The 27,680-nt window shown below is 38.5% G+C and overlaps 1 protein-coding gene across 1 annotated transcript; it reads right to left on the bottom strand.

Annotated features, from left to right (window-relative positions):
* Positions 1–1,430: 1,430 nt before the first annotated feature.
* Positions 1,431–26,253, bottom strand: SPATA48 (spermatogenesis associated 48). The gene is given in 10 exon segments (XM_039714777.1): positions 1,431–1,669; positions 4,879–4,986; positions 15,053–15,151; positions 16,867–16,934; positions 17,391–17,529; positions 22,742–22,797; positions 24,025–24,311; positions 24,314–24,406; positions 24,409–24,520; positions 25,939–26,253. Coding segments are annotated over 10 exon segments (1,302 nt in total). The 3' UTR covers positions 1,431–1,644.
* Between the last annotated feature and the right edge of the window lie 1,427 nt (positions 26,254–27,680).

The following is a 27,680-nucleotide window of genomic DNA, read 5'->3' as shown; positions in this document are numbered from 1 at the left end:
AAATATTCACTGGCTTGTATACATGTGTAGCTCCAAACAGAGAAGAACAAAAGGCAAAAGCAGTTTGCAACTTTCCTCCACCTCAACTTTTGCTATAATTTTGCACAGGTACATTCTAGGTATACATTTAATGCATACAGAGAAAGTATTTAGATGAAAGCATCTCTTTTAAAAATCTGGGCTTGGTGATTTTTGCACAAGGAAAATACAGAAAGCTGAAAGTGTAATAGTTTCTGTGTAAGTCTGACATTTCAAAAACCGGTATCCTTTTGCCCCACTTCAGGACAAGCAGCTTTCTACGATCTTCTTAGGGGAAATGGTATACCCTAGTATCTTAGCTGTCATCTCATATTCCCTAGGGGGTTGTACATCCTCTGTGACTGAGATTTGCACAGCAATGTCAGGGATTTGGATGTTTAGTTCCCCTTATTGTTGCTGAGGTTCTAATCCCTTTGTTAAGGAATGTTAGTTCCTTGTGCAGATTTTGTGCCTTTTGTCTCTGTGATTTATTCTCCCTACCTTTCAGTATTTCCAGTAAGTCTTCAGTCTACTCTTGAAAGGGTCTCTCACCATTGGTGCACTTTGTAATCCTTCACTGAAAGCTCTTAAGTGGCTGCAAAAAAGCTACTTCTTATAAACATTTTGACACATGTACATACCTAAAAGCCTGGAAAAGCCTGTACTGGAGAAAAACAATCCTTAGAGATAATAAAGAAGAAATATAGATTATTCAGATGATACTGCAGACCTCAAGACAAAAAATTATGAGGAATCTGCAAGGCTGTCTGAATTAGAATAACTGTTTGCGCTATTTTGGCCCCTGGAGCACAGTAGAACTTCCTGACTGACAAATTTGCATTTGATCTTCTCTTTCTCTGGCATGCTTCTTCCTCATGGTGTCTACATCGATATCAGAAAATAAACAGTACCAAGACAAATGCTTAACTAGAGGTCCTCCATCTTCCATGTTTAGATTTTCCCTATTCAGATTAAGCAACAAGATTTTAAGCATGGGTATAAGGCATACATTCTTAATTAACCTCCAAACCAGGGAACACAACTTGGCTCCTTTTATTGATTACAAACAAAGCCAGTTAAAGGTTAAAATCTCATTCTATGATGTTTAACCATCTTTGCAAGGCACACTCAGAACAGCTTGAGAAGGGCTGCTGCCCTGTAATGATTTAATAGTTAATAATACATTCACTAATGTGTGTCCACATTTTTGTGTCTGTGTGCATACACAAAATGTTCATGTCAATGTATGGAACAGCTACAGCATCATTTTCAACCATACTTAACAAGGCAATCTAGTACAGACAAGTTTCAAGACTTTGAATTATGTCTCTTCTTGTTCTTAATATGGTTTTAACTGTCAATGTTAGTAAGTCATAAATATGAGAATAATGCAATAAGGATTACCACAAACACCCACTTCTGTAATATTTTATTTTTGTTCTGTATTTAAAGTGTCTGCACATCTTCATACATTTCCTTCCTCTTCACTGTCAGACACTGAGGCTCTCAGTTATGCAGGTAAAAAGGACTGGCATTCTCTAAATTGTAATAGTTTTTTTATTCTGCTTTGAAAGAAATCTGAGGACCAACTGGAGCTGAGAAAAAATCCCAGGTGCTTCTGCTGAGTCAACTTCCATGTTTTGCAATGTATCTGCAGTCACATAAAGACAGGGAAAAAAGGAATTTTAAAACATGCTCTCATATTCCTAAACATTCTCCCTTTTTCTCTCTCACTCCTGTCTTCACAAACACTTATGCCTACTGGCCACAGAGAATATTAATAATTTGCAATATTCCATAGTGTTAGAATCAGCCTTCTAAAGATCAGTGGTGGTAAATCTTCCTGAAGAGCTTCCGCAGTCTTGCTTGAACACAGACACACAGACAAGACACATACAGAGACACAGTCACTCACACACACAGTTGTTTCACAACTAACCTTCCATGATCATGCCAAATGCTCTCAAGCACATAAGGCCCTGTGGTGCCTGAAGGTCATTCTGGATATTTGGCTTTCAAGCCTTCTAAAAATACTTTTTGGCACTGTCACATCTGCTTTAGATGCCTGGTTATCATGGCTGACACAGAACTGGCCACAGACATTTATTCTCACTTACTCTCTACATTAAAAACCATGTTTTTGACCTAGAGATAACTTTTGAAATCTTCAAAGCAACTTGCTTAAAACTGCTTCTCAATCCTCTCAATAATCAAGAAAGTTATTCTCTCAATAATGAAACAAAATCCAACTCTGTCTTAAATTAATTATGGTGAAACCAGTGGGTTTCCATGTAACATGAGATGCAATTGGATTTGTATTTTCCAGGTAGCAATGGACACAAGAAAATACATAAAGCATTCCTACCTATGCAAAAACTAAACAAATCTGCCAGAATTTAATTGCACTAAGAGGACTTTAAAATATAATTTTCTGTCTTCACCTTGGGATTACCTGGAAATAAAAATAGATTAAAAATACATCAATAAATCTTGACATATAAAAACACTATTCATGTTCAAAGATGAGAAAATCATATTTCTACTGTTTCATATTCTATACAATCCTGTTGACTTCAGAACACTTGACACTGGTGTACAGGGTTTTGCTGCACATCCTGTGGGAGCACCATGCAATAGAAACACAGTGCAGAAATGGTTGCATGCTGCCTGGTCTGTCTGATATTGCTGATACTTTTGACAGGAATACTTATTAGACCAAGTTAGCAGTACACAAGAGATTCCATTTGATACCTATAGTTGTCTTCAGGACACTGACCATATGTTGTAGACAGCAGTTATAAAACATCCACCACATGCCATCACTTCATACTTTCTGAGAAATTAATACAATAATTGCTTGAGAATGAGCAAAGAGGCAAAGAAAGAGGCCACCATTTAAAAAATGGTAAGGATGAGATCACATCCTAGGTCAAAAGTCCATGGAAGCATATTATTTGACCCCAAATTATGGGAACAATCTCTCTTCACTTCTCCACTATAGTCAAGCTTGACCTGTGATCCCTGAAATCAGCAGGAATTCTTATAATTTATTTTATAAAGGGAAGGAATCAAATGTTAAGCATACCTCTTTTATGGGCATTGGTGACTAATGTTGAGGGGAGATTCTCAGCATCCATCATAGTTTTATACAGCAGCAGCATGAAAGATTAGAATGTTCCATCTTAGCTCAGTGAACACTAAGGACTATGGTCCTACTCCACAAGTAGGACCATATGCCTGTTACAATTTTGCTATCAGGGATAATATCTCCTCAGGGAAATGTACCATATAGGTCCATTTGCTCAGGCTAAGGGTGGCAAAACCTGCTCTGCAATCTCTGGATGTGATTATGCTCTCTAGTTTATTCCTACACAACCTACTCGAAAAAGGTCAGGAGACTCTGTCTTGGTTCTGGAAAGTATCCATTAGCACAGAATGAGAGCCCTGTTCTTGCTATACATTAAAAATGAAGGAAATTCCTCCACTGTGAACTACATCCACAGTAAAACTTTACATCTGTGTAAAGTAAAAGGAAGTGACTGATGTGTTTTCTTCAGATCACAGTGGTGCCTGTCATTTTTTCTCTTGAATTCTGGTACCTGAATGAAGTCTTTCAATGATCTTTGCTGAGATGCATTTGCCATTTCTATTTGTTTGTGACATTTGCAAGCAATTTAGAGTTGCATGAGACTGCTTTGAGTTCAGCTTTATCATATTATGGAGACTCAGGACTTTGTTGCATCTTTCCATTTGCTGTGAACAGCAGCCCATAACTACAGGTTAGGACTGCCTATTTTCCAAGAATAACCACAAAAGAAAAAGAGCAGAGGTGACTGGATGGAGGGCAGCAGAAAAGTAAGTTAGGTCATTCCTGGAAATGGTTAAACTTGACAAGGCAAACTCTTTAAAAGTCATGCAGCTCCATAAATCTCCTCGAGCCTTTTCTGGATACTTTTCACTGACAGTGCTGAAAAAAGTGTGATGTGCTGTGAACAGAATCCTAAGGCAAATTAAAAGTTTAATTAGAAGATATGTTTCTCAGGAAAACATGGAATCTTGGAAAAGTGTTACCATATCCTAGATCACTACAGATAACAAGAAAGCAGAATCTAAAGCACAAAATCATAAAAGAGAGAGGAGAAACAAATAGTTACTAAGCTACTGGGGAGAAAGACTAAGTTCTTTGCCAGCATCCAACGCTTTTCATGCTAACAAAAGGAAAAGGATTTTTCAGCAATTTTGAAGTGTCCAGATATTTTGAAATCAACAAATAAATACTTATATTGGCCCACAATTTTAACCAGCCTTGTATGGAAGAGCAAGAGAGAGTAAAGATTATTAATGCACTTGATGGGGCAGCCATGATAGTGATGGGGAGCTGTGATGATTTCACAATCACAGGATCTCAGGCTACATCAGTGTGGTGGCATGGTATGACTTTGCTTCTCACTGCCTTTTAAGTGAACCCATTCATTTTTAACAACCATTTTTTCATAGCAAATACCCGTTTCTTAAGTCTGCCAAGACCAATTGAGAAACTCCACACAGTTTTCTTTTGGGAATTGATAACTTTGACATTCTTTGGCCTCTTTGAAAAAAAGACAAAGACATTTGTTATTAAAAAAAAAAAAAGTCATCTTCCCAACACATAACATCCAATGTTCCAGAAAAATTCTAAGACCTCAAAAGGACTTCTGACATGCATAACAATAATGTAGTGGGTTCCAATCTAACTGTTCTATATTTTTTAAGTCAATAGAATATAATGTGTAACATTTAATTGTTCTTTAACTAAATAAATGCAATTATGATTTCCCAGTAATTTTTCTGAACATGCTGAAAAATATACTTCATACTTACCCATGCATTCCTGCAATTACTGATGGGGCTGTTGATGGAAGATTAGAATTTGATGGGTGAGTTGCTGACCAATGAACCTTGCCAGTGCATCCAGGAATATTTGGAGTGCTGAAGGAAACAGTTAAAAGGGGGATGGGGTGGAGAAAGGGTAAATTAAATTACTATAGGCTTGAAATATGACTTATAGGTAAGTTCTAGAATGAATAGGGTTTATCAAAGATAGATGGGGTAAAATCTCTTAATAATAAAATGAGAAGTGCTTAGAATGTATAAACTGTCATAGCTTCTTTAAAGTCGGGGAAACAACTTTATGATGATCTGGGCCAAAATCTCTGGTTAGACATTGTAAAGGTGAGCTCTTTAGAGAGTTCTTTTTCTTCAATCTCTTTAGGTTTAGTATCTGTATAATATTCATTATTAGAAGCATTGTTTAATCACGAAGAAGAAATGAAATCACAGAATTTGCATAGAGCACAAAAAAGCAAGAAATGTTCTTTAAAAGTGTGATACATATTTAGCTCATGTTTAGTTTCCAGCTTCAAATATGGAATTTAAATAACAGATTTTAAGCCAAAAGAGGTGTGATTTCTCATGGGTTAAAACATAAATTATTTCCCAAATTATTCTAAGATTTCTAGATTTCCTTTTAGAATTTATTAAGATGTAGTATTAACAACACTGCTTAGACACCAACTTAAATTCTAGTGTGAGTGAACCACTGTACTGAGACAGTATGCACCACACCTTGGAAAATGAAAGCATTTTGTTAATTCTGATACTGTTTTAATGTGAAAATGAAAAGCAGAGTTCCTTAAAGATGTGGAGTAAAAAAACTCTACTTATCTGAAGCAATACAAAGAAAATTTTGATAACAGTTGTTGCAAGATGAAGCAGAGATGAGATGGACAAAATTAAAGATAAAATAGGTAATAATATGAATTCGGATAATCCATGAGTATTAGAATAAAACAATATAAAACCTCAATATAGTACCTTTTTTTGCAACTCAAAGTTTTTCATAGACTATCTTCAATATTGTTCTGTATTGACATATCAATGTAGGACACTGTTGGATTATACAATTAAACATAGGACACACATGAATTACATATTTACATGCAGACTGCCCATACACATGCAGGTAAAGGCTCACAACAAGCTGCTTCATCTGCTGAATCACCTAAATATTTGGGATTATACACCTCACCTGTCTTAGTCATTTGTGGGTCTTCACACCATATAACTGATAGCAGTGCTTCCTTTCAAATAATTTCTCAAGTTTTCTTCATTCTCCTTGAAGTTTGTGTAAAATTATGCAATTTATTTAATTATTAAATGCATAGAGTTACTAGTATCATGCATGTATTACTAGTATTATGCAGCTGATGAGCTCCTTCTACTATAACTAAGTTCAGCATGGGATGCAAAATAGGATGTGTGAGAGACACAGTTTATCAGACTTTGTGTATCTCTGACTTTTGTAGTGGGAAACGTGGCTCTGAAATTCCTCACCGGAATAGCAGATGTAGTAACAAGAAAATGTATCTACATACCAGAGTTATAACACAAAACTCTGAGTTAGTTGTATTTGGCATGGGAGCATTGGTGGTATATTTTGTAGTCCTTGCACCCACAGCTAGCAGAAGGACCACCTACTTCTCCATCTCAGTTTGGAGTAACCTGGCACTAACCCACAGCTTCATACACTGCTACACTCCCTGTGCCATGCTCCAGTCTACGACTCGCCAGAGAGGATGGCTTTGTAGAATCAGTACAGAGGCTTTGTAGCACTTGGGAAGCTGTTGTCTATAGGGAATCACTCAGTAGTTGGCTGGGCAAGGAACAAATTTGCTCTCTGTCTTGACAGCAGCTGTGCTGGGGCAACAAGTGTCATGAAAACTTTTTACAGTAGTAGAACGTGTTTTCAGAATTGGCCAACAGAATGGGTTGCATTCAAATTTGCTTTTTCATGTCAAAGCAGACAACTGTTAGGTTAAGTGCACATTAGGTGACTGTAGAAAACTCTATCTGTGTAGCAGGATCCCAGCCAGTGACATAACGGATATTGGGTTGCGACTGTAAGCACATGAATTCATCCAAAACTGAAAATATACCTGATACCACTCTGAAGGAATTAGTCAAACTGTGAACCCAGTTTTATTAGCCTGGTAATGAGCTATGTAGCATGTCTGCCACATGTCATGAAATTCCAGTGATTTCCTTGGAAGTGTACGGGGGTCATAAAGAGAAGTAGATGACAACAAGAAGTCCTATAGCAGCTTTCAGCATTTTAGAAGCCTATTTTAAGTTAAATTGCACAATAATTATGTTGTTATAATAATTTTACATTTTATAATATTAAATATATGTTTTTATATTATATAGAATACTTTTTATATTTTATAAACTAATGTTTCTATATTAATATATTAACTGTATTATACATTTACATAATTATAATAATATAACGATATAACTATGAGGAATCTGATTGATAAAATCTTCTCACCTTTGAAACTTACAAAACTAGAAGAAAAGGTAAAGGCATCATATATGGGCAAATATGACTCAAAAGTCAATCTGAGAAATGACCCAAGATGAAGACTTGTTCTAGACTGTCTGCTAGAAACAATTGACAGAAGTTGCTACATTCAATATGTGGGATGAATGTGGATCTGTAAAAGAAGAGAGCTGAACAGAGAGAAGCAAAAGGTACCAGGAAAGTAAGCAAGGTTACACTACAGTAGAGCAGCTGCTCTCCTGGGAACCTGCAGAGAAGATGCAAAACTGTGCTGCGGTTATGTAGGTGATAAAGCAGAAGAAACTGAGGTTAAAAAAGTACCCCTTTGTGTTTTTGTTTTTTTGGATCATGCCGTCTAGCTCTTGTGTGCTTTCTCTGATGAGCTGCTAACCCATTGCTGCTGCTGAAGAAAACAACTAAGTGCCAGCCTACCACTGGGCAACACACAAAACTCCTCTGTGGTTATGCTGCCGTCATCAATCTTTCTTTCTGTAACCATGACATCCTTGTTCATACACTTCCTTGTTATCATCCTAGCAGCTCTTAGTCCCAACAGTAACAAATATATAGTGCTGACAGTTGAATCTGTGCAAGCACTAAGATTTTTCAAGTGAATTGTAGTGATTCTGACTGCCTCTATTTTTGTCCACAGAATCATAGAATCACTAAGATTGGAAAGGACCTCTAAGATCATCAAGTTCACTGTTAACCCAGGACTGCCAAGTCCACCCTAAACCATGCCTCCAAGAACGACATCTACGTGTCTTTCAAATATCTTCAGGGATGGTGACTCCATCACTTCCCTGGGCAGGCTAATTTTCTTGTCCTATTGCTGGTTACCTGGGAGAAGACACTTATCCCCACCTGGCTTTTGGGTAGCTGTAAAGAGGGATAAGGTCCCCCCTGAGCCTCCTTTTCTCCAGGTTAAACAACCCCAGCTCCCTCAGCTGCTCCTCCTAAGACTTGCTACTCCAGACCCTTCACCACCTTCATTACCCTTCTCTGAACATGCTCCAGCACCTCAGTGTCCTCTTTTAGTGAGGGGCCCAGAACTGGACAGTGGATTTGTGGTGGAGTTTACCATCTTGGGATGTCTTTACAGATTTTTATTTCCTGGCAATGATCAGGAAGATCAGTGTGGACTTAATTTAGTAGGCCCTCCATACAGATATTTGGAGCTATTTGAGATGCCTTAAGGTATCTGAGATAATTCTCTATAACACAGGACTCACAGGGAATACATATTGTTCAGAAGCAGCAAATGGAAATGATGGTCTAGAATGCCTCCAGGGTATTGGATGCTCAGGTTTGCCATGTAAATTCCACATTGCCCATTTATATGGGAGTGAAATCTAGATCTCCCCCAAATAATTCTTCAAAACTTTGGATCTAGCACTTCAGCTAGAACAATGGAGGTATCCAAGTTCTTTGTGCAAAAATTCTGTCTAGTGATATACCTGGTAGATTCTTACCTTAACACTTACAAGCAAAGAATTCCTAACATCTTACTCTTTCTTATAAACACGCCTGTATAAATGCAATGGAATTAAACCATCATATGAAGTCATTATACCTCTTTTGGTTTTTGCTATTATAAAATAGGCCTCACAGACATCACTCACAGTATACAAAGGTCACAACTGGTGTCCACCTCAAATTCTCTTCCAAATGTAACACATTTGTGCCCTTCTACATTTTTTTTGCCTCTGTGATATTATTTCCCAAACAGAACAACCTCTAGTAGAAATGTCTCAGGCATGATCCTGGGTCAGGAAATTCACACATGCCTTTGTGTTGTGAAAGAATATACCTAAGATTACTTGTGAAGACAAAACAAAGTGTTTTAATGCAGAGCAGAGAATAGGAACGACAGCAGGGTTTCAGTTCACACCCATCTCCCTCAACCATCAAAGCACGATAGGGAATGGGTACTTAAAAATGGGTTTGGGGTTCCTGGAAAGATAAAGGCACCAAATGGCAAATTCCCCCAAATATTGTGAATCATGTTGAACAGAAAAACTTTGTTTCTACAATTTCAAACAATTTTATTCTGCTTTCAAAATTTTCAGTCCCCCTTTGTAGTATAGGGCAAAGTTTTTCAGACACAAGAAAGCATTTCAAGGCAGCAATAAAATTTCATTTGGAAAATGCCAAAGTAGGATATTTCAACACACGCTTGCCTCCACAACCCCCTGAATGAGTCAAACTGGAGAACCACTAAACCGGAATGTATGGTAGAGAAGACGGCAGTTTCTGAAGAAAGAATACTTTGTGAGAAAGTTCTACAGCAGCCCTTGGAAATGACTGTGCAAGGTGCAAGACAGCAGAAGGCCCTGTCCCCAGATAATTGTGGCGTGTGGGATTTCTGATAACTTGAATTTCCAAGGGATGCATGCACATAGACAGTTGGAAAATGACTACACTAAGGAAATACGAAGGAAATACTATAATGTACTGATGTGATAGCAGCATTTTGCTCAATGTGCTTGCGAAACCATGAATAAAGGGTAGTTTCAGAGAATATCTTTGTGCAAGAACTGCAGGACTTGGAACACTTAGGACTTTGTATTCCTAGGAACTGCATGTTTCCCATTTCAATCAAGTGCTTTTGATCAGATCCTGTTGTCTTCCTCACACACACAACGCCTCTGGCACTGGACAGGTCACTTCAGCCTTGTCAATCTGTACCTGTCAAAAACCAGCATTGTAATGTGTTTTATCAGTGTTCTGGCACTGCACTAGATGATGTGCTAGGATGTAACTAACACTTGGTGAGAATGCACATGCATTGTGTAAGCACTGCCCTCTACTGTGGATTAGGAGCGCTGAGGAATGAGTAGAAAGTTTTAAAAAGCTGATGACTGCCCCATTTTTTACTTAATTGAGGGGGCTTTCACTGTGGAACAAGAAAACATAATCACTGTCCTAACTGCTTTTGTCAAATGTCAAGAGGCAGATTCCAATAGGCACTGCAGTGAATCAGGAAGTTGTGTTATAACAGCAAAGACACACTAAACAGAAAAGCACAAGTCAGATAAAGGAAAAAAACCTGGATTGATATGAACCCTTGCTACATATGCTGAAATGCACTAAATGTGCTGCACTATTATTACATTAAGTTCTGCCAGCACACTGGAGGTGTAAGGGAGCTCCAAACACCAGGGAGAAGAGTTATTTGTGCCTGTCAGAGCAGAGCCCAGCCCCTGAATGCTACAGAGGAAATCCCCATCACCAAAGCGTGGGAGGCTTTTTCCATTGACCCTTAAAACACCTGCAGAATCTAAAATACCACAAAGAACATAACCTCGTTTCAGTAGCAGATTGGGGAAGAAGTCAACAGAGGAAAAAAGCTGGTGGCTAGGGGTGAAGTAGAATTATATGAAAAAAAGAACAGCAGATGATTATGCTGGAAACACATATGATCCAATAAAAGCAGTTTTTCTACAGTTTTCAAAATTGTTGAGTTCAAAATGCACTTCTAAATAAGAAAGACAGTGTTTCAAAGTAGTTGTTAATAAAAATAAACAATGATTTTTGTCATTACTTATTTTCACTTTTCAATAACATGGCACCTCTCAAAAGTGCTTAGTGAATTTATCACTCTGAGCCTTCCTGGAAGTCGCTGTAGCCCTGCTGCAAAATTTCCTCTGAAAACACAATGCTTTTTCCAGTATTTGGATTGTCCTCCCGTTCCTTGGTATGTATGTGGGTTGGAGCAGCAGTTAGACACAGGAGATCAGATTGTGGTGTTTGTGGCCAGATTTTCGCAGGAGCTTAGCGACCAGCATGCACCCAGAATGTGAGCTCTTTCAGAATTCTGGTTTTCATGTGTGGTTGCTGAGCTATTTTTGAAAGCCTGGCTAGCTGCACAAAACATACTCATTTAGCACTCAGCTGCTTACCTATAGTTAATATATGGGTAGTTATGTGACATATAAAGCCAAATGCTATATTCATCTTCCACAAATAAATTAATATTATAAATAAGGGAATTATTAACAATCAAACTACTAAGAAACAAAGCAAAAATAACCAAGGAAAACAGACACAACCAATTCAGAGTTTAAAGTCTTGGAAAAGAAATCCTAGAGGTCTCAGTTCTGTGAAATATGTGAACAGATTTTCAATCCTATCTCTGTTCAGGAAATCTTGTTAAGCAGATACCTTTAATTCACTGATTCCAGTGGAATTTACACTTCATGGGTTTGAAAAAACAAGAATGCAAATACAAGAGAATTTAGAGTTGGCAGACAAGTAGAGAAGGTAAGGGGGAAAAATTAAGAAAAAGAAAGTATGCACAAAAAAATGGTACATTTCAAAATACTGCAAAAGTCACTTGAACCACTGGGCAACTGTTATCCAGTGTACCTTAAAAGTCACACAAGCAACATACATTGAAAATACAAAAAAGTATCAATGCAACTTGGAATCTCATTCATTGCTGGGATAAGAAGATAAGTTTCAAGCCTACACCACATGTGTTCTGACAGTGTAGCCTACTCAATGAAGCACTGAACTGTACAATGGGATTATAAGTTTTATAAAAAATTGTAGGTGGTCTCTTGGTGAAAGAGGACTGCATCAGAGAGAGATTTTCAGAACGGTCTTCCACAACAGCTTCCTAATTCTTTGACTCTCACTTTCTTTAAAAAAACCTTATTTTTATGTTACCCTTGGCAAAGAAATAGTAGAAGATTCCAACTTTTAGGCATACATTGCAGTATATCTGGGGATGAAAAAGAGAAACAAGATCATTCTAAAGCAAATTCAGGAGTGCATATACAAACCATGGATATTAAGAATGATGCTATATTCCAGGACTGGAACAGACCTCAAGAGACTATGACATTCATGATTTTCCCCAAAGGCAGGTTTTAATGAAAGCCTGGAAGAGAATGAGAAGAACTGAATTATGATCCAAGATCTTTGCTCATGTGCAAAGATGAAGAGCACAAAAAGCACCCAAAGAGCACATCCATAGCTCTCTTTGGGCAATTTTTACTGATTATTCTAGACTGCCACCAGATTACCCACACAGTTATTAATAAGTTCATATTCAAAATTCAGCACTTCTAGATGAATCACAACATTTATGACATGGCTTTTTACATGTGCTGAAAGCTCCCACAGTTATTCCATATCTGAACCACTGAGAAAAGCTGGATAATACATGATTATGATTCCTAAATGTTCATTTTTATTTCAGCCTGATTTTTAAGAAGTATGACCATCACTTTGTCCTAATTAATATTATAAAAACCAAGTCTGAGCAAAGCAGTATTTTAAAAGCCTAAATATGAGAGTTCAGTTAAAAAACCAGCACATGCTTGGGCTCAGGATATGTGAAGTTTCATTCCTAACTGTGCTACAGATTCCCAGTGGGAATTTGGTGCATGACTTTATCACGTTGCACCTGGATTTATATCTGTAAGACTTCCAAGTTGCATGGTAAGGACTTCACAATACTATCTAGAGTGCTGGATACATGCACAGCAGCTCCTCATAACACTGATCTTGGATTAGGGGCTTTTAGGCTCAACTACAGCTCAGGTCAAGACTTTTATCTTTTTTCTAATTCCTTAAGAAAAAAGAAGAAAAACAGAAGATGGTTTCCTGTTCTGCCAAAAGGAAGAGCGGGTGGGTGCAAGGCTAACATAAAAAACATGCCCAGGTTCACCACTCTTCCTGTTTGTCTCTGCAGCTACATGACAGATGACTCTTAGTTACTTTCAGCTTTGCTAATAATTTGAATGGCAACCACTTTCTTGCATGGTTTGGGGAAGAACAGTGTCTCACTCTGGAGTAATGCCTGGGCACTGATGTTGTTGCCCAAGTGTTGCAAGCAGGAAGTGCTGCTGCTACTCTGTGAGAGTGAAAGTGACTATTTACTTAAGAGAGCTTTACACTTTATACTTACAAATTATATTTAGGCTTCTCAATCCAAAGTATATATCTGAATTTTAAAGAATTTTGGTTGAGTTTAACGGCCTTTACACAACTTTTCATAACTACTGGCAAACACACAAAGTGAGAAAAACAAATTATAGGCAAAGTTTTATGCCTTCTGACTTCCTTCTTTCTTCTGCTCCAAATCACAGCAATCTTGATGTCTGACAGTCATGGATGGATATCAAGTGTGAAAAACGTAATAAAATTTTCCAGATGGAATCGAGTTTATTACAACTGAGTTTTTTTGAGCTCTGAGATGTCGCAATCTTTTAAATCTCAGAGATCTTGGTCTCCCTGTTGTCAGAAATCAATGAAATCCATGGTCGAACTCACTGAAAACCAGAAAAATGAGATGCAGCATTCCAGAGAAAGCAATACAGATTCACTTGCTCAGACTTACAAATCCTCCAAGATACCATCTGATGCAAGTAGTCCCAGATAGGTTGTCTGCCTGCAGCAGAGTGCACACATCTGCTTCTTTTCTTCAAAGTTCCACCATAACAGCAGCACAATCTAGCAGAGCTAAGGGGTAATGACTCTGTAACTTCACCACAACCCAGACATCTCTGTTCAGCACTATGCTGTATTCTGTATGTGCTGTATTTTGAAAGCACAGTCATTTCTCAATTACCATTTTAAACTGTTTTTGTCATAATTCAAGCAGAAAAGTTAGATGCAGGCTCTGAGAAACCAGATGACTTGTGCAGAAAGTGAGATAAAATAATCAGAATGGTACATTGTGCCATAAAAACTTGGGATTAATACGCTTCTTTGCAGTAACATGGATCTAATGTGACGACCTTACAATGATTAGCACCTCACTTTACCTGTGAATCTGTTGCTGTATGAAGAATAATGTGCTGTTCCCCACACAGATAACAGCATGTGATGCACTGCAAAAGGATGTACATTTACTCTGAAACAGATGTAAGAAACATAAATGAATAGATCTAAGCTGTAGCTCAAAAATTCCAGCTACTCACAGGGCAGCTCCCAACAACCAGGAGTGTTTAGCACATGATCTGATGTGAGTAACACTCAGTACAAAGTCTTTTCTTCAGAACAGGGAAGGCAATACTTCTACAGCTTCTGACCCTATGCTTTACCCAGTGAAGTATCCTGTCTGTACTTTCCTCACAAATGTGAACTGGGGAAGACCATTTCAAGGACACACAGGAAAGGCTGATGAAAAGAGAAATTCTGTTTAAATAAAAAAAATCAGTCTAGTTCCTCTTTTGTTTTATTAATTTAATTCTTATAATTAAGCTGTTACTTTTGCCCTTTTGCCATTTTCCTTTCTCAAAAGTTTGCAAATAAACACTTAATATCAGCTCAAGCTACTAAAGACAGGTTTAGGAATGGCTTAAAGTGAAAACCATCAAAGTTAATGACCTAGGTAAAACTATAGTTTTCCAATAGCATTCAGGGAACTTTTGCACACTCAAAGGCCATCTAGTGACTAAAGTTAACAATCACACAGTTTTGACATGGCAATATTCAAATCATGCTACTCATCAAACATGCAACATGACCATTAATACTAAAGAATGGGAAACATTTGAAGTATGAAAGTATGGTATGGTTTCAAAATAAATATGTTTCTATTCTTTTCACCCAAGATCAGCTTTTTAAGTTTTTTCCCTTTTCCCAAGTAACAAGAATGCCAAAGGCAGTGTCAAAATCATGCTAAGAAGTGAAACAGAGTGTTCAGTGCATTTGTAGTGAGGTTTCAAAGTTTGAACATGGTTAAGTAGGACTAAGTCTATACCAGCACTGCCTTCAAAATTTACTGCACCAACACAGCAGATAGAAAGTAAATCAAAGATAGTACATTATTCATAAGACAGCTGGTGGAGGCAGCTGAACCATACCCTGCATGCCCCAAAATTCTAGTTATTTATTAAAATGGTCCACAAGAAAAGAACACAGAGATGAATGGCCCTGTGTGCTTGGCATATCCCAAGATGAAAGCAATCATCTGCTGAACTTGCAGCACATAAAGACTGACAGCTCTAATACATATGTTCAGAGAGGCTTGGGAAAAAATGGAAGTAAGATAGAAATGTGTCATCTCTCGTCTTTTTGGCTAGCCTTATCATCAGACTGGGATACTCTTACAAAATAGACATAACAGATTCTGAGTTCTAGTTTACAGGTGAAAAGTTGGAGATACCCACAAGCAAAGGAGACTCAGCATACACTCTCCTCTGGCACCAGAAAATGCCTTAACATTAAATAACATAGTCCAGCTACAATTCTTGTTTCAGAAAATGAGAGAGGGACTGCTTGGGCATAATCAAAAATGACAAAAGTTGAAAAAACCCAGGGACACTGTACTTACATATACAAAGGGATAGACAGGATTGAGAGCTTTGGCTTACACTTTAAATTACAAAATGGATCAATCACGTTTTTTTACCAGACAGAACATTCTGATAGAATATTTATGAGGTCCCAAAGACAGGTGGTGACAAGTCAAAGTTTTGCTCTTGGAATAATACAGTACTCACTTGAATTTGGTAAAAGACTGTGGCAAATATATAGTTTGGCATATATGATAAATGAACCAGCTCAGCAGGCAGAATCTTATCTTTTAACCTCTGCTGATGTTACGACTACAGTCAATTTCATAGGACAGTATATGCAAGTTTTCTTTAAAATTTAACTACTTCCCTTCTAGCGACACTTATTTCATTGAATTCTTGAGGACAGAGGACAATTTAACATCAGGTCTGAATTTCTCTCTCGGTCTGCCCCTGCAAGCAACTCTCACCATGCACAACTATATTCCCTTGAAAGAGCATCATTCAAGAAACGATGATAACATTATCTATCTATCTATCTATCTATCTATCTATCTATCTATCTATCTATCTATCTATCTTATCTATGCTTTTCTTCCACCCTGCTGAAGTACCTGTCTCTCCCACTCTATGCCTGACTGCCCAGCAACTCGCCTATCCATTGAGCAAACCTTCTGGCTCATAGTTTGGAAGGGAGACATATTCTTATTTTTCTATCATACTTTGACCAACTTTTCTTTCTTTGTCTCAACTTAGCTCTTATTTGACCCCTTTTCAGACTTCTGTGACCTTTTACTAGACTTATCTAAAATGCTTCACTCTGAGATAGATTTGAATAAGTGAAATACAGAGTAAATAAAAGACACCAATGCAGAAGTGATTGTTTTGAACAGACAGCAAAAACCCCCTTCGAGTTTGTGCGTGGGTATGATTACCACGGTGTTTTCATAGATGTCACGTCTTAATGCAAACATCAGATGTATGAAATCATGACAATCATTCCCTTTGCAGGTTTCTTCTGTTCTGCTTTTTATATTTAACTCTCTCACAGGAGAAGCATGCAGAAAATATTTTTGATACAGTTACTAATTGTATCTTAACTTCTCTAGTTATAGAATGCTGCTGAATTTAGTCTTGCTGAGATAATTAACTGTCCACAGACTTCATAAAAGGACTGTTCAGACAACTCCAATATTCACAAAACCTGAAATTTACAAAACACCAGATCTCTGTGGAGAGGTAAAAGATGTTGTCTGAAATCTGTCTCAGAAACCTCCGACAACCTAAAACTATAATGACGTGCTTCTTGTATGCAACATTAGCTAACTAATCTGACTTAATAGTTTCCTCAGGCAGCAATCAGAACCAATTGCAAGAATGAATTTTAGTTTATTAAAAATAATAATTGTTACAGTTAATAATCACACATAAACTAACATGATGTGAGATTTGTTAAGGTAGATAATTCCTATCAACCAATTTTTCATCAATTTCCTTGCACTCTGTTTTGACATTCTGCATGCATGTTTTCTGTATCAATTTACAGGGAGGTCCAGGGAAAAAAATAAGAAATGTGAAATAATATGAGGCAGTTACTGGCGTGTGGTGGTGACCTTTTACGTGCACTTGAGACTATTTTTACTTGAAAATATTTTTGTGGGTTTATGTATATGACCTACACAAAATTTAGGCTCCCTTTCATTAGCAAACCTAAAAACAATTAGCAATTGTTCACTGACTTGGCTTATTTTAGGTCTGTGATTGTATCTTCTTTTTGTGAAATACTGGAAAACAGGATCATCCAACATCTCCCCTGTTGATTTTGGAGGCTGTATTTTGGAAGAAAACTTATTATCCTAAGGAACTCCTTTGTAAGCTCTAGATCAACAATTTAAAAAAAAGTAGAGAAAAAGTTTCCATATAATCATTAGAGAATGACACTGGTAGATAGATAATAAGGACTATGTTAAGTAGATGTAGAAAGCAACAAAAGTATAGACTTCTTTTTTAATGGGAAATGAAAAGCCTGGGATTTTATGCTGCTTGCTGGGGAACAAGTAGCTACTGCACAGGATTTTTCACAGGATTATCTTCTTTAAAATGGTCTCACTCACTAAGTGAAAGAGGTAGCTTCTCCTCCAGGAAGCTTACAGTGGTGAAGGGATTTATTTTGTCTGAACTTGAATAATCAGTTAAGGGAGAGGAGACATAAGTAGAGACTGGACAGCAGGCACACCATGTCCCTGACAGGCGCTGAAGACAGAGGTGCAGCATGCCCTTTTGGAAACTACAGTTTGTCTTCACTTCTCTACACGGGAAGTTGAGATGAAAGGCACAGACTGGATACAAGCTTCTAGAAAACTAAAGTTCATGAGATGAATCCTATGCTAAATGCCATTAAATAGCAGAAATTCTGACTCCTAGAAAATTTTTATAGTCTTATATGTTCTGCTACCTAAAGGTGCTTAGTAGCAAAAAGAAGATTAAAAAACCAAAGTAAAACAAAAGCAAAAACCGTTTTAAAAAGAAATGGTAGCTCACTGTTAGTATATGACTTGTAGACACTGTGCATTGTTTTTGACCCCTTATATTTTAAAACTAGGAGTATTAACTTTAGTGGGCCCAGCAACAGTTAATGCCAAATAAAAGATTTTCAAATGACTCTTCCAGATTCTTTCACTTGATTATTTGGTTAATTATACTATATGTCTCTACATAAAGAAGATAAAGATAACCTACTGCCATTAGTTCTTGTCTCTCTTTTAGTCTTTTGATAAAAAAGGCTACAAATGTATCCCTGAAAACTCCTTTTAACTAGGCATAAATCCCACCAGTTTATATTGGAGAGGACATGCATGGCAATATAAGCAACAGAAAAAAACCTAGAGTTTTTGAATCAGAAATGAAATCATTCTGCTATTGGGCAAAGAAAAGCAAATGCAAAATGAAATACTTAACTGTAGGCATGATAAATAATCTAACCCTTAGTGAACAACAACAGTTGTTTATTGAATGGCATTCAGCCTTAAAGAGATTATTTCAAATTTTTTACATCATTTTCAGATGACCTATTAGCTTATTAGGCAGTATGCTATTACACATTTCATTGTTTTATGGGTACTTAATAGCACAGATATTTTTGAGTATGCTGTAGACCATTTTTCACAGAATCACAAAATAATCTGAGTTGGAAGGGACCCTCAATGATCATCGAGTCCAATTCCTGGCCCTGTCCAGGACCATACCCACAAGTCACACCATATGCCTGAGAGCATTGCCCAAATATTCTTGAAGTCTCTCAGGCTGGTGCTTCCCTGGGGAGTCTGTTCCAGTGCCCAGCCAACCTCTGGAAGAAGATCTTTGTCTAACATCCAGCCTAATATTCCCCTTGAGGAACCTAATTTGGCTGGTCATTGTCCAGACATCTAATTTGTCAAGGTCTGAATGTCCATAAATAGCTCATTTGTTGTTTTTCAAGTTGTACATTTCTTCTCACTTTACATTTTTTATTTCTGATTAAACTTTCTTCTTTCTATTTCTACGGGCTTTCAAAACTTTTAACTAAGTACCTAAATACTGCCTAAGAAAATTTTCTATCAATATTTGAAATGGAAAAGAACTGGAATCCTACCTTGAGATACCTCTCAGTCAATGTTATGATTACTTCTCTAGAGTAATGATTACTCTGGAGAAAATGCTTACTGCTTCAGCAGAGGAACCACTGGGAAAGGGACTCTTCGTATACAAAGGCCACATGGAAATTAATATAAGGTGACCACAACTCTTTCAGTAAGTTCTGCATGAAATTCTCCAACTAAGCCTGTTACAGATACAGTAGAAGAAAGATAAGATCTCATGGATAAATAATTGGTTAGAAGATCACAGAAAGAAGGAAGGGATAAATAATCAGTTTTCCAGGTGGGTACAGGCCATTGTAGAGAGACCTCCAGATAACCCATCTGGGCTTAGGAGATTTTTGCCTAACATATTCACAAATTAGCTGTAAGTAGGGAGCTGGAATGTAAGTGGTGTGCTTAAAAAGGAAATGTATATATTCATGAAGACAAATCTTTGAATCCGTGACTCTTAACTAAAACACACAATCTCCTGGTCATCAATCCCTGCTCAACAAATCATCTCATGATAGCAAAACATTTGGAGAAAGGATGACAACTTTACTAAACATCCACAGTCTTTGATGAAATGCTGAACTACATGGGCTTTTGGAGAAATCCAAAATCTTGTAGCAGCATGAGTAAACTACTTTTGTCTATAAGTTAACCGTACAGTATTTCCTATTTCTCATTTCCCAGCTTTGGAGAAAACTGTGTCTTCAGATATGTTAGCTTCTGGCAGTGGCAAGAAATCATCTCTGCTTTTTATCAGACTTGTCAGATAACCTGGTTCATTCTGCAATCCCCATAACCTCTGTGTTAAGACCTACAAATAGAATAATATTTACAAACTGGACAGGAAGACTTAATCATCAGGTCCTCAGTACACCTGTATAGTCAAATTATGAGGTCATCCTCCTCCTAACCACTGCAAAGAAAACTTGAGACCACAGAGCAAAGGGTAGAAAATTCTGTTGTCATGAGTGAGAGAAGGGGACTCCACAGGCAAACACTCCTAAGGCTGGTCTTCTAGCACAGAGCATGTCCCCTGTATGGAATGACTTAGAGAGAATACTTTGAGAATAGCACCTCAGCTGTCGTCCTTTCTCTGATTCTTCAGTCTTAGAATGACCTTCTTCACCAGCTTCTCACATTTGCTTTGCTACTACAGAACTTCACAGAGCTTGCTTTGCTAGCAGATGCAGAAGACTGCTACAGAAGTTCAAAGTTGTGGACTGCCAAAGCCACAGTGCTACATCTTCTCACAAAAGAGAACTCCTGCCTGCTGCAGATGTTTTATATACCACAGCTCATCTGTCTCAAAGGCTGCTTCTCTCTCTTTTTTTCATGTTCATCCCAGACACAGTGGAGAAAGTGACTGTAGAATTTGCTTACAAAATGCCTGACTGATCTCTCTTTCAGCACAACTTCCCCAAATGACTTAGCTGTGGAATGTCTTGGGACTGGTATCTAGAAAGGTTAGCAATTTACATCACATGCTTGGGGGTTGGTAGTTGAGGTTTGAATCATACAGCTAAAATCTGGAATTTGTTTATGCAGTCTCATTAAAAATAGTACCTAAAAACCCATCTACTTTTTATATTAATATTTACACATTTGAAGTTAATACCTCAGCACCACAAAAGAACTTGTAAATGCATACTAGGTTTGGAAGAATACTTACACCAATTCCTTAAGAAATTTATGCTGCACTATATCTGTTTCAAGGTTTGTCCCTGAGTTCAGTTTGACTTTTCCTGACAACTTCAGCAGGGTCAGCGTTTTAGTCTAATAGTGAACTTTCCTGAAAAAAACAACATCAGAAAGCCACCAGACAGTTTCTATCTGCTTCCTGGAACTACGGTCCATTTCAGAGCACTTTCTTGACCCAGATTACTGACTGGATGTCATTCAGCTTCAGGTTTTGTCTGTGTTCATTTCAGGTGTGTCTCTATGTGCCATAGTATGTCTCTCTCTGCCCGCTTTTCTTTGCATTGGAAAAATTATTGGGAAGCTAAAATTGCTTATCTCAAATCTTCTTTCCCCTTCACTTTTCTAGAGGCTTGCAGAAAAAACCAGCCGAACATTTCTGACTGATGTCTCCAGTCTAATTTTCATATGTAAATGAAGAAAACAGTAAATGAGAAATAAGAGTGAAAATTACATGGTATGGGCAAGAAAAAAAAAAAAGAAGGAAAATTATGTAGTTTATTTTTTATCCCTTGTGGTTTCTTGGGTTTCTTACAGTTCTTTTATATGGCTGCATTAAGCAAAAAGTGATTTAAAATGCAAAGTTTGAACAGAAACCGGGAACCAAAACCATTGCCATAATTTATGGTACAATGGACAATAACATGCAGAAAGTATTGTTAACTGTGCAGTAACTGCACTATTTCATAGCAAAATGGAACTAGGAGTTTATTTACATTTTGCTACCACATTCTAAGAAGTGCCTCCCCTCATCTCAAGTGGTGTGAGATACCATAAAATTGTGTTCTAGCTATATGTAATGAGCATTTCTCTGTGAAAGTCACTGAAATTAACTTCAAACATATTGCTTATTGTTAATTATGTTGTCATGGTTTGACCCTGACACAGTGCCAGGGCCTCCATGGCAGGTGTATTTCTAAAATGGTTACTGTGAGATGTAACCTGGAAACAGAACAAAGCAGGTTCCTACTTGGGGATGGAGGGAAAAACACAACACTTTATTAATTACAGTATCTAAAAAGGAAGACACACATAAAGCTAAGAAATGAAAACCCTCCAAATACATTCCTCCTCCCCCCTCCCTTTTCTTCACAGAATGAAATAATAGCTTAGATTTTTACTCAGTCACCATCTCTCAGGTAATCAAATTCCAGTCCATCATCACCCCTCAAATAATCAACTCTCAAATTTATCAGGGGGAGAGGAGTCCCCCCCTTGCACCATAGGCTTCCCCTGGAAACAAAATTGAAACTTCCTGTGCTTCCGTGTCACTCGTGGTTCTGTCCAGAGAATGTTGGTTGGCTTCCCCTGGAAACACAACTGAAACCTCCTGTGCTTCCGTGTCACTCGTGATTCTGTCCAGAGAACGTCGGTTTTCGTGACTTCTCCCCTCCCCATGTCCAGTGGTCTCACCACTGGACACGGGCCAGGACTGCTTTTAGGGCTCCCCGTTTAAAGATGCTCCACCCAGTTCCAAAAGCAGTAGTCTCTCAACTTTGGGACACCAGTCTCCCCCAAATTTCACCCTCTGAGGCCGAGGGGCCTCGTGAACAGAGATCTTCTTCTCCACAGAGACAGAGGGCATCCTACACCTTCCTCAGCCATCTATGTTCACGCTGCTGCTTCACTCTGACTCCAAGGTATTGCCTCCCCCTAAATACAGTCTCTGGGTCACAGGAAAAAAATACGGGTCTGTACATGGCCATACAAGAAAGAGTCCAGCTCAAGGCCACTCCATCATCTCTTCCACCCAGGATTCTTCTCACCTCTTCCAACTTTCCTCACACTTGCCCATTTCATCTCTCATATCTCTCTCCTCATTCTGATTCAGGAGGATCAGTATTTGTAAGGTTTCCATTATTCTACAAAGGGGTTAAAATCTTCCCTTCTGTCTGCCCAGGACTCCCACAGCTGCCGGGCACTCTCTCTTGCCACATCCCCCACTTCTGGCCGGCCGTGCTGCCAGCACAGTCTCTGTCCCTCTCTCCCGGGGGGGCTGCCCAAACATCCTAGGTCTCCTCCCCCCCTGCACCTTTTGGGGCCCTGGGCCTCCTCCCCACAGGCTGCATGGCCTTCCCCTCCCCACCCAGGCGCAGCTGGGCAGGGGAGAGGTCAGACTCCACTCACCAACACCGGACTCCAAAGAGGGAGTTCTCTGGGAATCCTCTGCTTTTAACCCCTGTGTGTTCTCAGAGGCGTATCCCAAATCCCCAGTGGCCACACCAGGTGCTAATTTCAAATCTGGCCACTGATTGGTTTGACCTGAACTTTTCCAGAAACTCACTTCCGGGCCAAAGCACGACATATGTCCATCCTTATAATTCCTGGGCAGGTATTTGTGCTTTCCACAATTTTTATCAGAAAATTCTATTCTGAATTCTGAATTCATCTGAATTCAGAAACCATCAAGCCAATTTTACTTGATGTTATAAGGAGTGAATTTCCATTTTGGTGCTACAATCACTACAAAATAATCAGACTCAAATTTATCTTTATGACACTAATGTGAAATAAGAGGGTAATGGGGTACTTTGACCAATATGTGATGGCAGTCTTCAAAAACCTCTGTTCTCTGATCAACCAGACACTGGAACAGGTCTCTAAATGTGCTGCACTGCAACTTGTCAGGAAATACTAAAATACACTAAAATACAGAAATATCCCGGGGATACACGGGGATTTCCTAGCTTTGGAGTGATTTGGTTTTCTTAGTTTGCTTTAAAGTAGGTGTTCATTAGAACTATGGTAAATAACTTCACATTTTGCATAAATAGATTTAAAAAAAAACAGTAATCACCTTAAAAAATTGTTTTGGATTTTTTTTAGCAATAGAATTCTCATTAGAATTTGCTGACTGGTACCTCTTTGCTACAGCAGGAACAATTAATCATACAAAGAGTTTACTGCTGTGATATTCAGTTCAAATATCCAAGACAAATGTATTTTACAAGACTGTTCCTTAAGGACCCTGGGGAATGGAGTTCAGAAACTCATTTTATTTATTTGTCAAGCCCCACCAGTTCCTTCAGTGATTAAAAAAGTAGTTTACCTCTGAGTCATACCCTGGACTTCCCCCTTCTGTCCTGGCTGGTTTCCTCCAGGAGGTCTCTGTGGTCAGGCTGTGATGGGGACTCTGGTGAGGTTCCCTATGGCTGTAGCCTGCCAGGGATTCAATAGCTCTTCCAACACTGGGCTGCTGTTCAGCTCCTGCTGCTGGATTCACAAAACCTGAGCAGAGATCTGTTAAAGGCACAACATACTGGTGTGGAAATAAAGGATAATTTGCCCCTACTGGAGAGGTGAATAGATAGAATTTAAGGAAATAATTACTGTTCTCTCTTCAAAGCTGGCAAAACCATGATTGCTCGCAAGACCCCTCATACCAGATGTACACATCTTCTTCAATGGACTTGGATACCCTTGGTGATCATCTTGTGAACTGGTTCAACTGGCGAGGCAGTTGAGGACTTTCCAAAGGCACTTTCCTGTCTTTCAGGTCCATCAGAAAACAGTAATTCTCTTCTATTTTCCCTGTATGCAGTAAACTTAAAAGATGCAATTTGATCCTCTTTCTTCAAGATTCTGAAGTCCCAGCCAATAAATCACAGCAAAAGCAGAGGTCATTCTCCAGAAAAAACAGTGTATAGAAGAGCATGGCAGTGTTCATCTACTGGATTCTTTCCTGAAAAGAGATTTATCCAGTATGGTACAGTAAAAACAGGGCCATTGTGTGCTCAGCTTTTTTTTTTCTGTTGCTTGATAATGATGGACAACACCTCTTAATGAAATTTCTCCTGGTGTGACACTTAGTTCATGCCTACCACTGTAATGTAGTCTTTCAAGGGGACACACTTAACAAATTGTAGTGACAGCTGAGAATGTTTTATATGCAGTGTGGGCACTGTAAGGCTAAGCCAACACACTGAAAACACAGAACTCTGTCTGATACATCCTGTCCACTTTCTATCATAACTCTACAGTTACCTGAGTGGAAAGAAACTTCCAAAATTTGACTTCTACCAGTAAAAAGCCTTTAAAATGCCATACTGGTGTCTATATTTACTGACTCAGTAATTTCCATATCAATTATTATCAGTTTCACACTAGAAATTACAGTCAGTGGTGCAGATTGACTTTTTCCTCCCTACTTCTTACCTCCTCCTGGAAAAGATGTAGAAAGTGATGACAGGAGAGGTACAGACATGGGACCCAGGTAAGGCACAGGATGGAAGACATCACAGGGATGGCCTTGTTTTGTTGCATTCATCTTGTAGAATGAAATGCAATTTAAGCTGTCTTGGATTTTATTGACAGGGTTTCTATCCTGTTTATCCTGGTAAGTGAATTTGCCAAGGAAGGCTGAATTATTTCTACTGTCAACATTGTGAAGTGATCCATGCCTAAAGAAGCACATGGATGAATTGGTTTTCTGCCCAGGCTTAGTCCTCTCTGCTACATCTGCCTGTTACTTTGCTTCAGGATGCCTGTGGATCATTCTTGATTCCTTGACATAAAGAACTGCTTTCGTTCTCTGGAAAAGTAAAAACATACCAAATCTTCCACTAAAATGATATTTTTGTTTCAGAGATTATTTGTTCCCCAGAGAATTCCTTGTGTTTCTCTCCTTTTTTCCTTGCCTTCATCTTTCAGAAAATCCCTTCTCTACTGCAGCACAGATTCTAAATACTCGAATGCCACAGGAGCATGCAAATGCCCTCGGATTCCAGACACTTTGTATTTTTGTAGTAGTGCAATGAAGACGGAGCAGCAGAGCTGCGGATGCCCATGACAATGTCCAGTTTAGCTCTTTAGTTCTTTAGCAGCCAGGACTTCCCTGGTTTCTATTTTTTTAAGGAAGAGCTGCAGGGAGCACGGTTCCCCGTGCCCCTGGCCGGGCGCAGTCGGAGGCTGCTTCAGAGGAGCTGCCCTGGAGCGGGGACGGGCTGGGATAAGTTAACTAAACCTGCGGCAACAGCAGATGTTTCCCTGGGGTTTGAGGATGTGAAAGCCTCTGCTCTGCTCCCTCCCCTCCCTTCCCTGCTTTCGCCAGAGGTGCAGGCAGAGCTGGGCGCTGCGGCCGGGAAAGCCCCGCGGCCGCCTCCGCCCGGGCAGCTCCCGGGCCGGGAAGGACGGAGGGCCCGGCCTGAGGCGCCGGGCAGGGCCGGGCCGCCTCCCGGCCCACCCTCTCCTCCTCCGCCTCCTCCTCTTCCTCTGGCCCACCCTCTTTGCAGCCTGGCAGTCTTGTGTTGGTGTTTCTGTCTGGGACGTGCTGTTCCATGATACAGGAGCTTTCCCCTGTGGGTTTTGTTTTACACCTGCCAGAGCTTTACCCATCTGCGTTCACTCGGTGGGATTGAACTTCTTTTCTCTGTAGGAATTTGCAGATGGATGCAGGAAAGCTCAAGGATTATCTAATTTGATTCCTTTCCCGCACAAAAATGGGCAGAGAGTGCTGGAGATGGGTATTTAGCCTTCCCATGTGCCAAAGTTGCATGCCAGGGTGGGATAACAGTCTCTGCATTCCAGTGAGGTTTTGAAATGCAAACACAGTAAATTCCTTAAGCTTTCTGGTAGTATTAAACCAGGTTATTTAATGAGTGTACGTATGTGCTGGATCTTCTTATTCTATGGCCTGCTTGTGATCCAAGATGAAATTCAAAGTTCTGCTCTCTGACAAAAAAGGGAAACCCACATGCAGTATTTCAGTACATAGCCACTAAAACATCAGAGTATTTATTCTGTCTTTGGTTTGAGTAGGCATCATAGACATTGTCTGCTCCAGAAAAGACACTTCCATTTTATTGCACTGGAGTGTTATTTGAGTTTCAGAGTGATGTAAAGAACATGAGACTTTTAATTTTGGTTTGTTTATTTGTTGGGGTTTTTTTTTTGTTTCTTTGTTTGTTTTATTTTGTTTTGTTTTCCCCTAGAGTTTTTTTTGTTTTGTTTTGTTTTAAATTAAATAATGACAGTTTTGGCACTATGTTTTACCCTAACTGATTAATTAAACTTTTTGAGGACAATGTAGAGCATGTTTCTTGAAGTTTCTTAGTTAAATTTGAGTTTTCTGAGCCATCTAAAGGAAGTTTTTGTCTTACTGAAAAGATACTGCATTTTTAACTTTGGCATGCTATATGATAAAGAAGTTTCTTTTTGAGCTTAGGAAACACATGAGTGGTGTAGTTGTCAGAAAGAAAATATAAAGATCCACTTGCAAAACATAATGCAGTTTATATCTTGCAGACTTTTTGTCTGAAGGGTTACACTTAAATGAGACAGATTAGAAACTGAAATTATTTCTCCTGTATGACTTTAAAATGATAAGTAATAGAAATGGTAATAATTCTGCACTTACCATGAACAGGCAGTTCAGAAATGCTAGCTGTCATTAATATGCTTGGGTCTAGAAAACCAATCTTGACTATTAGCATGATTGATAAAAATAATTCAAGTGAGCAGAACTGCTATTTATATAATCTTTTAATACAGAAATCTCTTTACAAAAACTATCTCAAAATATAATTACTTGAAAAAAAATTTTAGCAGTTACCGTGACTTAAATAATTTCTTATCACTTTATAGAATTTTAATTTCTAAATAAATGAATTGAAACAATGACAGTTGAACACTATAATAACACAACAGTCTATTAATTAATAAATTGACTAATTATTTAAGGCTTATTCTAAACTGTTTCCTGCCAAT

Source organism: Passer montanus, unplaced genomic scaffold (assembly GCF_014805655.1).
Source record: "Passer montanus isolate IOZ18808 unplaced genomic scaffold, ASM1480565v1 scaffold31, whole genome shotgun sequence".
Lineage (NCBI taxonomy): Eukaryota > Metazoa > Chordata > Aves > Passeriformes > Passeridae > Passer > Passer montanus.
This window is presented reverse-complemented; position numbering and strand designations above follow the sequence as displayed.